The sequence below is a fragment of the Myotis davidii genome, unplaced genomic scaffold (genome assembly GCF_000327345.1).
Source record: "Myotis davidii unplaced genomic scaffold, ASM32734v1 scaffold745, whole genome shotgun sequence".
In the NCBI taxonomy this organism is placed as follows: domain Eukaryota; kingdom Metazoa; phylum Chordata; class Mammalia; order Chiroptera; family Vespertilionidae; genus Myotis; species Myotis davidii.
The window spans coordinates 479,488-495,420 of record NW_006297146.1 but is presented as its reverse complement, the minus strand read 5'-3'; the positions used below and the strand labels follow the sequence as shown (position 1 = coordinate 495,420).

The 15,933-nt window shown below is 45.2% G+C and overlaps 1 protein-coding gene across 5 annotated transcripts in view; it reads left to right on the top strand.

Moving 5' to 3' along the window:
• MYLK (myosin light chain kinase) overlaps positions 1 to 14,135 on the top strand; it is a 176,239-nt gene extending 162,104 nt beyond the window's left edge. For 4 of the 5 annotated variants that reach the window (XM_015569904.1, XM_006772892.2, XM_006772893.2 and 1 more), the window contains 4 exons: positions 1,275 to 1,398; positions 7,801 to 7,930; positions 9,499 to 9,630; positions 12,092 to 12,464. In XM_015569904.1, coding sequence (XP_015425390.1) covers positions 1,275 to 1,398; positions 7,801 to 7,930; positions 9,499 to 9,630; positions 12,092 to 12,342 — 637 coding nt within the window. In that variant the 3' untranslated portion in view covers positions 12,343 to 12,464. Of the gene's footprint in view, positions 1 to 1,274; positions 1,399 to 7,800; positions 7,931 to 9,498; positions 9,631 to 12,091 lie in introns of all 5 variants that reach the window. The other variant, XM_006772891.2, reaches the window with a different exon arrangement.
• Positions 14,136 to 15,933: the final 1,798 nt, after the last annotated feature.

The window sequence follows — 15,933 nt, the reverse complement described above, 5'->3', positions numbered from 1 at the left end:
CTCCCCAGCAAGCCCTGCCTGGGACAGGAGAGTGCGGTTGCTAAAGGAGCAGTGTTGTGGGGGCTCTTTTTAGCAACCTCAGGGCCGACTTCTCCAGAGGCTGTGTTCCACACTCCTTGGCAGTGAGGTCTTCACATTTTTTTGTCCGTCTTTGTATTAGAGCAGGCACACCCTAAGGAGAAGCTGCATGTTGGGAGGGGCCTACAGTCCCTTCAGTGTGGTGGGAGGGGTCCCTCCTCCCAAGGTGTCCCAGGGAGATGCACACCTCTTTCCCAATAACTGGTCCAAGGACAGCTTCATTCACTGAGGGTTTGGTAAAGGAGGTGTTATGTGTATATTTTATTTTCTCATCTGACCTTGAATTTATTCAATGAGCTGTGTTGGCCCCTCTGTGCTCATAAAATGCCCTCACCTAAGCACTGATTTCAAATAGACCAAGACACTAGATTCCCATGAACTCTCAAACTTAGCACGTCTCTTCAACCAGAAGTCTTCACGTAGCAGCACTTTTTAAAATGTTTTCCTGTTATAAAAGAAATACATGTAAATTATAGAAAATTTGAATATAAGAAATTAAGATAATTCATAGTCCCCTTATCTAAAAATCAGTACACTTGGCTATACTTAGCAAATTTACTTATACTCATTTTTCTACGTATGTTAACATTTGGTTCTTTGGGCTTTATTAGTCCTATTACAATTAAGGTGAAATATTTCTAGATTCCCAGAGCTTTCAGAAAGAGTAAACGAGTTTCAGTGTGGTTCTAAGGTTGTCATAATGCATAGATTGTATGTAGGACATAAGTCTTTGAGTTTTAACAGGAAAAACCTGACACTCAACCTCAACATGAGACATGAGAGTTTAGGAATTCTCAGAGATTTGGGCCTAATCTCTGAGGCAGAGAGGTGGGAGGATTAGGCTTCCATAGCCCCCAGCTCCCATGTGACCAGCAGACTGACCCCACTCTACAATGTGGCACCAGCCATTCCCAGACACACCTGCCCTCCCGCACTTGCCCTTCCTGGACCCAAGAACAGGTCATGAGACTCCAGTTGCTTACTTGATGGTTAGGCCTTCTTTACTCTGACCTATTCTGCATCCAGTCTGTAACCCAGACCAAGAGAGGAAGGCCTGGTCATGGTGGATGTACTAGGAGCAGGTGCCCTAGGCTCTGCCCTGTGTGACTGGGGACAGGCGCCCTCCCATTTCTGATCTCACAGCGGTCTCTGAGTCCCCTCCTGCTTAGAAATCTTCTGATCTCTACCTCTATCAGAAACCGCCTGGACTGCACCCAGTGCCTTCAGCATCCGTGGCTAATGAAGGACACCAAGACCATGGAGGCCAAGAAACTCTCCAAGGACCGGATGAAGAAGTACATGGCCAGAAGGAAATGGCAGGTAATGAGATGCTCACTCTGGACTGGAATGTTGCTTCTCCTATTTGCTTTGCAAGCCATCCTCATTCCCAACTTGCCCCGGCCTCACTCCAAAAATGTTTAAATCTTTTTCTGAAATAGTCTGGGACCAAGACTGGCATTTTATGTCCTCAGGGCTAGGGATACGCATCTTTAGGACTATTTGGCAACCATAGAAAATGTGGTCTCCTTAAAGGCAGTGTGTTGGTCTGACATTTCTTTGCGATGAAGGGGGAGAGCACATGACCTACAAAGAGAGATGTGGCCCCACCCTCCAGGAATATTGTATGTTACTAACTACGTGTCTTTAGGCAAATGACTTACCCTTGCGGTGCCTTTGTTTTCTCATCTGTAAAGTGGGGATAATAGTGGTACCAATGTCACAGCCTTGTTATGAGAATTATATGATACTAGAGGCCTGGTGCACAAAATCTGTGCACTGGGGGGGGGGGGCGGGGGCGGGGAGGTCCCTCAGCCCAGCCTGCACCCTCTTGCAGTCCGGGAATCGTTAGGGCAGCAGTTCTCAGGAAGGTTGAGAACCACTGCCTTAGGGGATGTCAATTACTGGCTTAGGCCCACTCCCCCCCCCGCCCCCCGCAGGCCTAAACCAGCAGTCGGACATCCTTAGCGCTGCTGTGGAGGCGGGAGAGGCTTCTGCCACCGCCGCTGTGCTCACCAGCCCTGAGCTCGGCTCAGGGCTTCTGGCTGAGCAGCGCTCCCCCTATAGGAGGTACACTGACCACCAGGGGGCAGCTCCTGCATTGAGCGTCTTCCCCTTGGTGGTCAGTGTGCGTCATAGTGACCGGTCATTCCACTGTTCAGTTGATTTTCATATTAGCCTTTTATTATATAGGATAATCTTCATCTGGCCTTTAGCACAGTGCCTGCTACATAGCATGTGTTCAAAAAGGACACTAGTAGCTCATATGTGTGGAAGGCTGGCTCTGTGCTAGAGAACATTCAGAGCACTTTCTATGCATCAAGTCTTTTAATCCTTGATTAATGTTATCCCCACTTTTCAAGGGCAGAGAAAGGTTAGGAAAGTGGCCCAGGATCACTTAGCTAGTCAGTGGGAAAGGCAGGATTCGAACCCAGAGCCTGCCCCCAAAGCACACAGTCTTAACAACAACACAAAATTGCCTTCGATTTTAGCAGATGGATGAAACCATATCCGAAACCACCGAGAACTTATCATCATCTACTGTACTGTTTTACTCTCACCGTTAGTGTGATAAAATTCCCGGGCTACGGGAGGGGCCTGCGTTCTATACTCATATAGAACGTGTACTGTAGTGGAGGGACTGAGGCAAATAGACATAAAAGGACATAACACCCAGCAAGAATTATAAACTATCGGTATAGCTCTCCATACCATATATGTGAGTGCAGACAGGAGAATGGAGCCAGCCGCTGCCTGAGCCGGAGCACAGAGGGGGTGACAGCACAGACGGAGGAGAAAGGCACAGAGGCTGAACCTCTGGGTTACGCTGACCTGAAAGGAGCCGTCTGTTCGCTGGGCAGTCAGGCACCTGGGCATTTAGACCTGCCTGTGGCAGAGAAAAAGGAACCATTGTTTTAGGGGCAACTGGGACTCTGGTCATCTGCTACACGGGATGACTGAACAGTTCTCTCAGAAACCACACTCCCCACAGAGGCAGGGGAGGGGCTTCAGGTGGGGGGTACAAGGGACTAGGAGTCGTGCTCCCCACAGCGGGAGTCAGTTCTTGATCCCCATGCCCACCCCACCCCATCCCCACCCCGTCTGAAGGGTTAGGTGGACCTGGCCACCCTCAAGTGCCAGGCAAGTTGAAAGACTGTGCTGCTCACCTTTCCCTCCGGGGCTGTTAGCATCCAGTGAAATCGGAGTAGCACATATTCTTACAGACAAAACAAAGCAAGACGGGGCCACAAAAATCAAAGGCTGACGTTATTAATGGTTCTGTGGCCAACAGACCTCAAAGAAATAGTGGGATCTCTGGGGCAGGCAGGTGCTGGGTGGGGTGGGGCAGTCCTCAGCGGTGGCACTGGGCTCTGCCTGCTGGGCTGCGGTTAAGGGGCAGCAGCTTCGCTGCAGGCTCTCTGGGAGCAGGAGCATCTGCTGTTGACACACCCACCCCGGGACAGGCGTGGAGAAGAGATAAGCAAATGGGAGAGGAAGCAAATGGAATTTTTTAGTCAAAGGGGTCAAGGAACCATTAATTTACTGGTATTTTAATCACTTAAAATTTTTCTCTTGTTTACATTGTTATTAGAGGGTTTTCTGGAAGTGAGGGGCAGAAATTCTGGGAGAAAAGGGCAGAATTCAGAGAAGGAATTTCAAAGTCATATTTTAATATGGGCGGCAGCCTTTGGAAATGATTTTCCCACAGACACGGTGGTTAGACTTCACAGAAGTAGACCACACAATCCCTTTTGACCCGTCTTGTGCCTGAAGCATAATATCACTGGTGACAGTTCAGCTCCATCTGACCATCTTATGTTACATTGCTCTCTTAGGAAAACATTTTCGCATTTTTTATGTTAATTTTCACCTGAGGATATTTTTCTATTGATTTTTAGAGAGAGTAGAAGGGAAGGGGAGAGACACAGAGAGAGAAACATTGACATGAGAGAAACACATTGATTGGTTGCCTCGCACACGGGCCCCGAGGGGGCCTGGGATCAAACCTGCAACTGAGGTACTTGCCCTTGACCAGAATCAAACCTGGAACCCTTCAGTCTGTGGGCCGACGCTCTATCCACTGAGCCAACCCAGCCAGGGCCATGTTCCCCACATTTTTAACTCCAGGCACCAGCACCTTAGCTGTCCTGGTATAGGTTCCCCATCAGAGCAGTGAGGTTCTGTGTGGTGGAGCAGGTGAGGTGGAGGGAAACAGAGGGGGGCGGACTGTGGTGGAGGGAAAGGGCAAGCCCAGAACTCTCTATAGATGCCCAAGAGAAAATTCCTTGTTTTCATTCTCATGTGGTTTTCATGAGAGGCCCAGGAGGAAGAAAGCAACATAGATACAGCCCTATACACTAGGCAACATGGGGATGGCTAATCATATTATTGACCTTAGAATCAAATTATTCTGAGAGAAGGTATATTCTTCCACTTATACCTAGAAGAATGTTTAACAGCTAGTAGAGCCTTGAGGGTGGGCAAGTGGAACAGGATAACAGGGCTTTTGCATGCAAAACCAGAAACAAAGGACTAGGAGTTTGGAGGTCCAGGGACAACCATCTTTACTTTCTGGAAACCACGAAGACTCCAGCAGCACGGACCACAGGGCCATCAGGAGGAAAGCCTTGGGCAAGGGTAGCACTGAGTACGCCTGGCAGTTACCTTGGATGTCATGCACGTCTCGGGAAACTGATCTGGGGCTGTTGGTGTATAAAGGGTCTCTGACTGCGGGCTGGCTCGTAGGTAACTCGCTTGCCCACTTGCCAGGGACTGTCAGAGCTTTAGCACTGACAGACCCTTATCCTGGAAAGCCCTCCGTCCTGGGCACGTGGGGCTCGTTAGTCACTCTCGCGGGGTCCCAGGGGAGGGGAGCTGCTGGCTCAGAGAGGCCCGTACAGAGCATGCCTGCGTGCAGCACAGGACCCAGCCCGGCCATTGCCCGCGAACAAAAAAAAGGCTTCCTCCAAACAAGGATGGAGTTTAGGGAATTGAAACGTTGCTGCCTTGATGTTCCAAAATTTTCTAGGTCTTGATGAAGTAAAACAGCAACCAATTTTCAACTCAAAGGTATATACAAATATAGTTCTTTTCCAGTTCCAACAAATAACTTCCTTACCAATTTTTTAAAATACATTTTTTATTGATTTTAGAGAGAGGGGGAGGGAGGATAGAGAGATAGAAACATTGTGGAGAGAGAAACATTGATCAGCTGCCTCCTGCATGGCCCCTACTGGGGATTGAGACCATAAACCGGGCATGTGCCCTGACCAGGAATTGAACCGGTGACCTCTTGGTTCATGGGTCGAATGCTCAACCACTGAGCCACATTGGCCTGGCCTATTTTTCCCCCCCATAAATGAGTTTCCAAAGATTGAATTATGGCATAGATTATTTTAAATGTTTTTCCTTATTAAAGCACATATATCTCTCTGTTTTAGAAATTATATGTCATATCACTCCAACTGATGGAAAATTTTCCTGTGTATGGTCTATTTGTTAATGTGAATTTGCCGCCTCCTCGGAAATCTCGTAACTCCTTTGTTTGCCTTGTTCTGGTAACTTCATGTTAGTCATGTTGTTAATAGACGAGGAAAGACTTCATTATTCCACACCATGGAAGTGAAGACCATCCTGGTGTTTGGAATTAGGGAGCCCAACGGCTCAGGGGGGTGTTTCCTGCTACATATTCTTGAACATAAATCCTAGTCTTCTGTGGAAGAGTAGAGCTACAGAGAGATTTGAATCTTCTGGTTCAAGGACATGAGGCCCAGAGAAGGGAACAAACTTGCAAAAGGTCACATAGTAATCAGTGGTTCAAGAACTAACCAGTCCCTTTTTGGGAATGAACTCTCTGCATTTAGAGACTCCTGGCGAGGACAGACCTATCTGCATTGGATAAAGGATACAGGGAGAGGAGAAGGAAGGGCAGACTCTGAGAATTTGGCCGACTAGGAAGCAGTTTGGCCTGATGTTAACTATGTGGATGGCTGCCTGTCTCTCACACGTTCCTGAGACCAGAGTAAGCTCCCACGGGAAGAGCTGGGTCTCTCAACACTCTTGCCAGCACATCAGACAGATCAGTGTGGCAGCCTCCTCCAGAAGAGCACGCGAGATTCCCAAATGGTCTTGTTCTCTGCAGGGCCATAGTGCCTCTGCACAGAGCTGTTACTCCATCGTCGTCTCTCACCTGCTTCCCCACCTATCACCTCCCCCCGGGGCTTCCTGGGTTCTGTTCAGAGTGACCCAGTTTCACCATGGTGACAGGGCCAGAAGCATGCCAACACCAACAGTGATGTATTTGAGAGGGTGGATGGGCAGAGGACAGAGCAAGATGGCAAGATGGAATGGCTGTCCAAAGTGCATGAAAACAGTCTGCAACACCGGTGGCATGTGACAAGAGAAAGTGATCATGTCATAGCCACAGGCCACTGCTTAACCACACACACACACACACACACACACACACACACACACACACACACACTTTTCTATATGATTCCTTAGTGGCCTGAAATTCTTTACTTTGGAAATAATCCTTTTACTGAAGCATACTGGCTTTCCAGCTAGTCCAGAGTTGTGAGGCTTTGCTGAAATACCTGAATGTGTGACAGTAACTTGAGGGAAATGGCTTTGGCACAGTTTGAGGTCCAGTGGGTGAGTGGGAGCCCTTTGCTGGTGTCCTCCCTCTCTCAGCAGCCAGTCTGCGCCGACATCTGCTCTCTGGATGCACAGCATCTGGGCGCCTGAAAAGATGCTTTGGGTGGAAGCAGCTGGTTACACGTTAGTTTCTTATCTTAGTTTTCCCATTGACTTTAGAAAAGGAGTAAGAAACTTTAATTAAAGGTAAGAAACATAGATGCATTGTATGTTATTGGGGATTGCTTTGACCTAAATCCTATGCTTGGTAGGATTTTCACACTGCAAAGAAATTTGAATCTCAAGTTCTGGCTTCCTTTCAGCAGAAATTCTGTCCACTCCCAAGGTGCCTCGACTCAGAAAAGCAAAGTGCCGTTGCTTTGCATCTCTCCGGTGTGCTTTGTGATGCCTGGGTGTACCCCAGGGGAGAGCACCCTCCAGAACTTCACTTGCATTCATAGACTTGTGCTGAGCCAGCCAGACTGTTTCCCAAAATCCCTTAAGTATCTGGATCAGCCACAGAGCTCAGTGAGACCTTGGAGTCTTGTCCAACCCCTCCTTCTGCAGAGAAGGAAACCAGCCCAGAGAGGTTAAGCGACTCACACGAGGTCAATAGTGTGCTGCTTTCCCACTTGCATGAGGACCTGTGGGATCTGTAGTAATGATCCTCTTGACCAATTGCAGTCCTGTCACTGGCATTGTTTTACGAGAAACAGCCCTGCTGCGCCCCGTCAGCAATAAGTCTTTGGAGCTGTCTCAGCCTGCAGTTGCTTTATATAAACTCTCCCTTTTATGGGAGTTGGAGCACAGTATGAAAAGGGTTTTTGTCTCATGTTGACCTTGTTTAGTCACATTAACGCACACATCGGTTCCAGGCCCCATTCCATTCTCCGAACATCTTCTGACACACTGATAGTGCTGAGCAGAGCAAGGTCGGGCGCACTTCTCTGGCAGGACCTCGGCACTTGGGAGGCCCTCGTTCCACGGACGGCTGCCTCTGCTGGGCTGGGCTGTCCTCCCTGAGCCCCACTGCCCGGCAGGACCCAGGGGCACCGCCCGAGGCCAACCCCAGTGTCTGCTTTCCAGAAAACGGGCAATGCTGTGAGAGCCATTGGAAGACTGTCCTCTATGGCAATGATCTCAGGGCTCAGTGGCAGGAAGTCCTCAACAGGATCACCAACCAGCCCTCTCAACGCAGAAAAACTAGAATCGGAAGGTAAGGAGCTCCAGGAGGGTTTCCTCCTCCCGGGTGGTGAGGAAGGAAGGGCTGGGGGATGGAGGGGCATTTTGAGGAGTTTATTTTGGGGGTGGGCTGTTTTTTGGTAATACAGTCTACAAGGATTAAATTCAGAACTACTTTTAGGTTGCTCTGACAATAGTTACTAAGCCTAATTACTCTTTAATTATTTAACTTGGGTTTAACTATTTTCCGAAGTAAAGTTATTATTTGTCTACTAGAACTAGATAGCCTCTACTATTCTTTTTATGTTGTACATAAGACTTAGCAAAGATTTATTCAAAGCTCCCATTTTTCTCATTACAAAAGTACTACTTATATATTAAGCAAATATAAAACTTCAATCACATGTAGTTTACTTTTTCAAAATATCCTGTTTTTATTATTTTTAAAATATATTTTTATTGATTTCAAAGAGGAAGGGAGAGGGAGAGATAGAAATATCAATGATGAGAGAGAATCATTGATTAGCTGCCTCTTGCATGTCCCGCACTGGGGATGGAGCCCAAAACCCAGGCTTATGCCTTGACTGGGAATTGAACCATGACCTCCTGGCTCATAGGTCAATGTTCTACCAGTGAGCCATGCCGGTCAGACAAAAATATTGTTTTTAGTCTGTGTTTTTCTTTGAGAGGAAAATTAATGTATATAGTCCATATTCGTTTGGCATTTTATAAAATACTGAAACATGACTGGAAGGGCTGCTCCTAGAGATCCTCAGGGTAAGTTACCTGCCCTCAGAGGCGTTGCCCCGTCCATCTCCTCAGTGAATGCCTCTGCCTCTTCCTGCATCGGATTCATGCAGGGTCTGGCCCTTATCTTCTCAAGGTGCTTGGCCAGAGACACCCCTCCAGCCCCGCTGCCTGGTGCCATTGGTACCCAAAGGTGAGAAGCACAAAGGCAGAGTCATCGGCCAGGCCGCCTACTGGGCTTCCTGATGTAGCCGGGGACAGAGTCCCTCCTGACCCACTCCTGCCACTCCCAGATGACCCACAACCAGCCTAAAAGGGAGGGATAGGATGCAGGAGCCCCTCCAAGTTATACCTTTTCCCTGGACCAACCCCAGTCCTGGTCTGCTCTCATGCACCGTGGAGCAGTGTAAATGAGGACAACAGAACTGGTAAGTGGAAGAGGCCTCAAGAACCTGATTCCTCTCTTCTCAGGAGCAGGGAAAGCCTGCTCTGCGGGAGACCACGAAGGCTGGTATGGCTCAGTCCTTCTTAGACACCCTCCACTGAATCCTGAAGCAGCTTGAAATATAGCCAAAATCCTTTTTGAAGATTCTTTTTTCAGTGTGTCAATGTAAGGGAAGGGGGAGTCCAAACATTTCCCCAGTTTAGTCATAGTTTTCTCTCCTGCCAAAACCACATGGCAGCTGGCCAACCTATCCCCAGGAGAAAGGTGTGCTGATGATTCCGTCCTCTAAGCTGCATTATTTGCTAATTTGGAGCTACTTTTTTTAAAAATTTAAAGTCAGCTTTTTTAAACTAAGGGAGAGGGAAGAACAAGGAGTGAAGGGGTGACCATGTCCTCTCCCCGTCTTCTAGGAGATGTCGCCCAAGCTTTCCTGGAGGCTGTTGCTGAGGAAAAGCCCCATGTAAAACCCTATTTCTCTAAGACCATTCGTGATTTAGAAGTGGTGGAGGGAAGTGCTGCTAGATTTGACTGCAAGATTGAAGGTAAGTTGTAGCTGTGACTGCAAAAGGGGTTTGGGGGCTGCTGGGCCCCTACTGTGTGCCCTGGGCACGATGTCAGTTCTGGGAGCCTTTGGGTAAGCCAGGCTCTAAGGGAAACTGGGTCAGGAGGAGCTGGCCCAATGCCCCCACTCCACCCTGAAGGTTAGTGCCATCAGTGACTTATCAGGGGCAGAGTTGACATTTCACTTATTTCCATCAGCCACTAGACCCGAGTTAAAGTGGTTTGTCATGGACGATAGTATGTGACCATGGAGCCTGCTTAATGAAATGCAGTTTCAAGTTCCTGGGGAGCAATGTACCCCTAAAGGCTCTCAGAGGGAGGCTGGCCCGGAGCACGGGCTGTGGAGTCAGCAGCTCTGCTGTGAGGCCTGGGCAATGGTCTGACTCTCTGAGCCTCAGGCCCTCACCTCTAAGATGATGTCTGATGTCCTGAGTGGCTCTGAGGATTCTTAGATGACATATGTGAAAAGAGAAACCTTTTAAGTCCTTTAAGGATGTGACGGAGTCAAAGGAAAAGTTGTGGGACTGATAAGAGCAGAGAGCATGCAGTGTGACTTCAAACGGAGGGAAGCTGGGATCCAGACACCGGTGCCTTCTTCCCCATGCGTTGCTGCTGGCAGGACAATTTGGCCATAGAATCGTGAGCTGTTGGAGCTCAAGGGACCTTAAGGGATCTTAGCATAGCACACGAGAAATTAGCAATGGTGGTGACACAAAGCATTTCAGTTTCCACAGACTGCAACATCCTAGAAAGATAAAGGGCAAGATAAGATTGGCTTCAAGTCAGTGACTGTCGTGTGCCAACCAGAGTGGAGGGTTATCTTCCACGTCAGTCTGACCAAACAAAGCACAGGTGTTCATCAAGCAGCTTGCTCAAGACCTCACTGCCAAGGACAGCAGTCAGAACAAAGCATTTTGTAAGATTCTCCAGCAATATGGCCACATAATGTCTTTTGGATAAAGTAACCCAAAGTTAGGAATGAAAAAACAATTTTTCACCTGTGTCGTTGTATCAAAACACCTTGTAAATGCCTTGCCCACCATCATCTTTCTTTTCATTCAATTCTTAAAATGTGATGTGCTGCCTTTGCTAGTGTGGAAAGGCTCAGGTTGGGGTTCTGCTGAAAACTCTGGGGCCACAGCCTGTGACTCACCATCACCATTGTCATTGGGTCTTCCAAAGTTCTTACCTTTCTTCTTTTTCTTTTTATATATACTTATTAATTTCAGAGAGGAAGGGAGAGGGAGAGGGGGATAGAAATATCAATGACTAGAGAGAATCATTGATCAGCTGCCTCTTGCACGCCCCACACTGGGGATTGAGCCCGCAACCAGGGCATGTGCCCTGACCGGGAATCGAACTGTGGCCTCCTGGTTCATAGGTTGACACTCAACCACTGAGCCACTCTGGCAGGGCTCCTTTTTGCATTTCAAAAAATTATTAGAACATGATGACTGTCATCTTTGCACTTTTCTGTTTGGAATTATTTCTTTGGTATTTGAATAAGTCAGTTAGAATTATAATATACAGGGTGTGGCAAAAGTAGATTTACAGTTGCATGTGAAATGCAGTTTATTCTTGTATCATTATTTATTATTATTTTCCATATGAACAACCACAACTGTAAACCTATTTTTGCTCCATCCTCTATTTTAAAGGCATAATGTGTGTGTGTGTGTGTGTGTGTGTGTATTTTTTTAATGTTGGACCTTGCAGAAACATGGTTAATTCATAAAATGAGGCTAATCAATGTGATCCATTTCCAGTTATCTAGAGGCAGATTATGACTTTGGATCAGACTAAGACAAATACTGCTTTCTTTTTCTTAGCAGTATTAGCAGCTCCTCTAACTTGCATTTTATAGAGCTGTTATCAGCTTTGAGTTATAACTTACATACCATATAGTTTACCTATATTAAGTGTACAATTCAATTGTTTTTAGTGAATTTACATAATTGTGCAATCATCACCATAGTCCAATTTTAGAGCCTTTCCCTCACCCCCTAAAGGTCCCTTGCACCTATTTATTCTGAATCTTCATTTTTATTAAATGTATTTAAGTTCAACTTTTATACAAGATGAAAAATTTTCATTTCATCCCAGAAGACAACTGGCTCTGGGCGTGTCGCTGAGGTGGGCTGGTGTTCCAGGTAGCACTCTGTATCTGTGTGTGTGCGTGTGGCTGGTGGGGGGGGTGGGGAGGGGGCAGGCCCCACATGGATGGGAAAGGAGATGACTGTGAAACACCTCACGCAGGGTTTCATATATTAGTATTTACAATACAGTTCGGTTCAAACATCAATATCAAAGCAGCTGCTAAAAGGCAACGTCGTCGTTTTTTTTTTCCATTACTTCATTAGTAGCTTGAGAGTTCCTTGCATGAACTGATACGAAATTTTGAATGACAGTTTTTGCTACCTGTGTTCCCTCCCTGTGATGCAGGATACCCAGACCCTGAGGTCGTCTGGTTCAAAGACGACCAGTCCATCAGGGAGTCCCGCCACTTCCAGATAGACTACGATGAGGATGGGAACTGCTCTTTAATCATTAGCGATGTGTGCGGGGATGACGATGCCAAGTACACCTGCAAGGCTGTCAACAGTCTCGGAGAAGCCACCTGCACAGCGGAACTCATTGTGGAAACCATGGAGGAAGGAGAAGGAGAAGGGGAAGAGGAAGAAGAAGAAGAGTGAAACAAAGCCAGAGAGAAGCAGTTTCTAAGTCTTAGTACAAAAACTATTTCTCTAACATTCAAAACCCCAAGATAGTAAAAGCACCTAGTGTGATAGATTACCTAGTTAGGTCATTTTAGGGTCAGTTCTTAGCAACAGCCGTTTGTACCTAGCAGTGTTATTGATGGGCATTAATTTCAGTTAATAGGCACCTTAAGATACTAGTACAGCTAGATTTCATTTTGAGAAATCACCAGTAACTTGGCGGACCAGTTGATTTTAAAGATAAAGTAACCAAAAGAAGTATTTTTCTGGGCAAAGTCACAAATTTGAAACACTCATGAAAAATAAAGCCCCACGGCCCCAGGTCAGCCCAGAGGCCCCTGGAGACAGGGGTCTCTCTCCCAGCTCCTAACTCCAGAGAACTGGGTCTTCTCCAGGCTGTAGCCCTTCAGCCTGAAAGCAGTTGAGCCGTTTTAATTTACGAGGCACATTTTACTCCAAACTATACTGTAGACATTCAGACTTTTCATTCCCCCTTCTGCCTGCCTGTTTTTCTGGATCTGAGCTTGCCATGAGTTTAAGCACTAAAGACATTACACTTAGATTCTGAAGACAGGCCCCCTGCTCAGAGAAGGCTGGCTTCCTTAGGAAGATAAAAACTCCTCCTAAAATCAGTAGGCAATCTAAACTTATCCCCTCTTTGCAGGTATCTAGCAGCTTCAGACATTTTTATAAGAACTCGTGGGGGAAAATATCCTTGCTAATGTGCTTTTCTTCTGAAACCAGGAGTCATATTTGTGCTGTTAGAGACTATCAGCTCTGCATGTGTGGTAAAGATTTTTGTGTTTGTATGAAAACCAGTTTGCTGAAAAGTTAGTCTTATTTATTGGCCACCATGAAACATTTCAGCTGATGAAGAGCTATAGGACTCTACATACTTTGGAGTCTCCTTCAGGATAGTCTGAGTTTGACACACCTTCATTCTAAACACCCTCAGAGAACTCTACCTACCCTATAGATTCCACGATGTTTTTTTTTTTCTTGAATGTGCATCAAACATGCCTTGCTCCCAACCTCAAAATATATTCTCAGACCCAATAAATGCATCAGACGTGCATCCTTAGGAACTTTTAACTTTCTTTCACTACATTGGCACTTAAATTTTTCTTTATAAAACTTTTTGAAGGTCTTAAACAAAGACCATAAACTGATATGCCTAATACATTTTCTGTGTGTGTGTGCGTGTGTGTGTGTGTGTGTGTGTGTGTGTGTGTACCATTCCAAATGTTTTATTCTTGTCCACTGTTTGTAAAGTGCAGCGATTTAATATTTCAAGGGACTTTTTAATAGTTCCTCAAGAATCGATCTTAAATTACTTCAGTGCAATCCTACACAGTATCAGCACTAAAATTTTGCTATTACTTAGTCTTATGTTATCTTCCATTCTATCTTATCTGCTTTTTGCTGCTAATTTCAGATTGTCAGTATTTTCCTTTTTGCTTTTTAAACAGTTACAATATTTTTCATAATAGCCACACTTTTGCCACAGTTTATAATAACAAAGGGTTTTTAATTTGATTTAGAGTATTCAGAGCTTGTCTTCATCACTTTGTGTTTAGACTATAATCTTGGGGTGTGTGTGTGTTGTATGTGTGTGTGCATGTGTGGTGTGTACGTTTGTTTACAGGTTTTTGATGCCTTCTTGAAATTGTGTTAATGTTCTCCCAGTTTATTATGCCATCAGAATGGTAAATGAGAACACTACAACTGTAGTTAGCTCACAATTTTTAAATAAAGGATACCACAATGCATACTTCTTGTTCAGTCTTTGCAGCCTTCCCTTTCTTCCCATGCCACCAGTTGTAGACTACCCAGATAGACCCTGGAAACAGAAAATAGATGTTGTGCTGCATAAATGGCAATTCTGGTTGCATTTCAATAAGGAGCAGGATGACTTAGTTAGTTCTTGTATATACTAGGTAGCCTAATTTGCACACTTAGTTCAGAATTTCTCTCGAGCATCAGTTTGGTTCAGTTACACTTCTGATATCTATAGTGTCCTCATAGTACTAAAATCTACATAACATTTCCAGCATGTGGCAAAATCATCCTCATCATTAATATTATTTACCAGGGCTTGGTTTGCATTTGTAACTTTGATGCAATTCATTATTAGTTGCCAAGTGCCATCTTTCCATGTCTTAATATTGAAGTATTAGTTACCAGGATACTGTCCTCCTGCTTTATAGGAAGTCTGTTATCAGATATCAGATGGTGACTTCCCCATGTCTGGAGATCCAAACAATATTGTAAATGTTATAGAAAGAATCAAGACATGCCATTAAATGTTGTACTAGATAATTCTATGATCCCACATGGTCTGGAAAGAAACAATCCATTCATCCTTTTTTTTTGGTGTGTGTTTTGTTTTGTTTTTTCATTTTTAAGGCAACCACAATCTGCCAATATTCCTAGTGAGAAAATTATTTTTAAAGAAAAGGACTTTTTATTGCTTGCTGGTGAAAAATGTATCATATATATTCTGTACTATGAAAGAAATCACAAATACACTTTCTTCTGTCCCATTTTCATCCCAAACATATAAAGAATAATCCATAGATTGTTCCTTACATTGTGGAGCTTCATATCAAATGATATTTCTATGTATAACTAAAAAGACATGCTGACTGTTGTCAGTTCGAACTTATACAAAGTCTCTTTTTCTTTTTCTCAAAATTTTTGAGTTTTACTTTTCACATTTTACCAGCTTTTTATGAATCTCTGCAGTGAGTGTCCAGAATGTGAAAGATAATTAAATTCTAAAGAAACTCAACTCTTCTTTTCAAGAAAACGCAAGTAATACTACTTTCCTTACCCCTTGGGAACTCTTTTCTGTATTTTAAGAGGGAGGCTAATGTCTGTAGCAGTCATTACTGAGGCTCTTTGCCCCGGCACAGTTAGGACTGCACTCCTGCTCCTAGCTCACTGGGGCCCTGTGACTGGTCCTGGTCAGTGAGCTGTGAGCAGAAGTGATGTGCATCCTCATGGGCCAGAGCATTTGTATCTTGGTACAGAAATCTCCACAATGACTGCCAACATGTGAGATGTGGCTGCTTTACCCACTTGGCTCCCCACGCAACCCCAAACGGGCACAGAACACAAACAAGAAGTAAACACTTATTCTTATAAATCACAAAGAATCTAGGGTTCTCTGTGGCTGCAGCAGAATCTAGAGCTGTTATAAGATCTTTCAGTGTATCCCAGGTCTGTTCTGACCAATATGGTAACCATGAATCACAAGTGGCTATTTAATTAAAATAAATAAAATCTAAAATTCAGTTCCTCAGTTGTACTAGCCACATTCCAAGTTTTTAGTAGTCATATGTGACTGACTTGTGGCTACCTTCTTGGACAGCACAGATTAGAACTTTCTGTACAGTTCCATCGGACAGCACTATTCTAGATAGACTGAGGAAAAGAAAAAACTCCAAATTTTACCTTAACTGCACATATCACTTTTCAAATTACTATGAAGGGGAGTATGGTCTATAGCATCATCAATTATATTGAACTAGAGGCCCGGTGCACAAAAATTTGTGCACTCGGGAG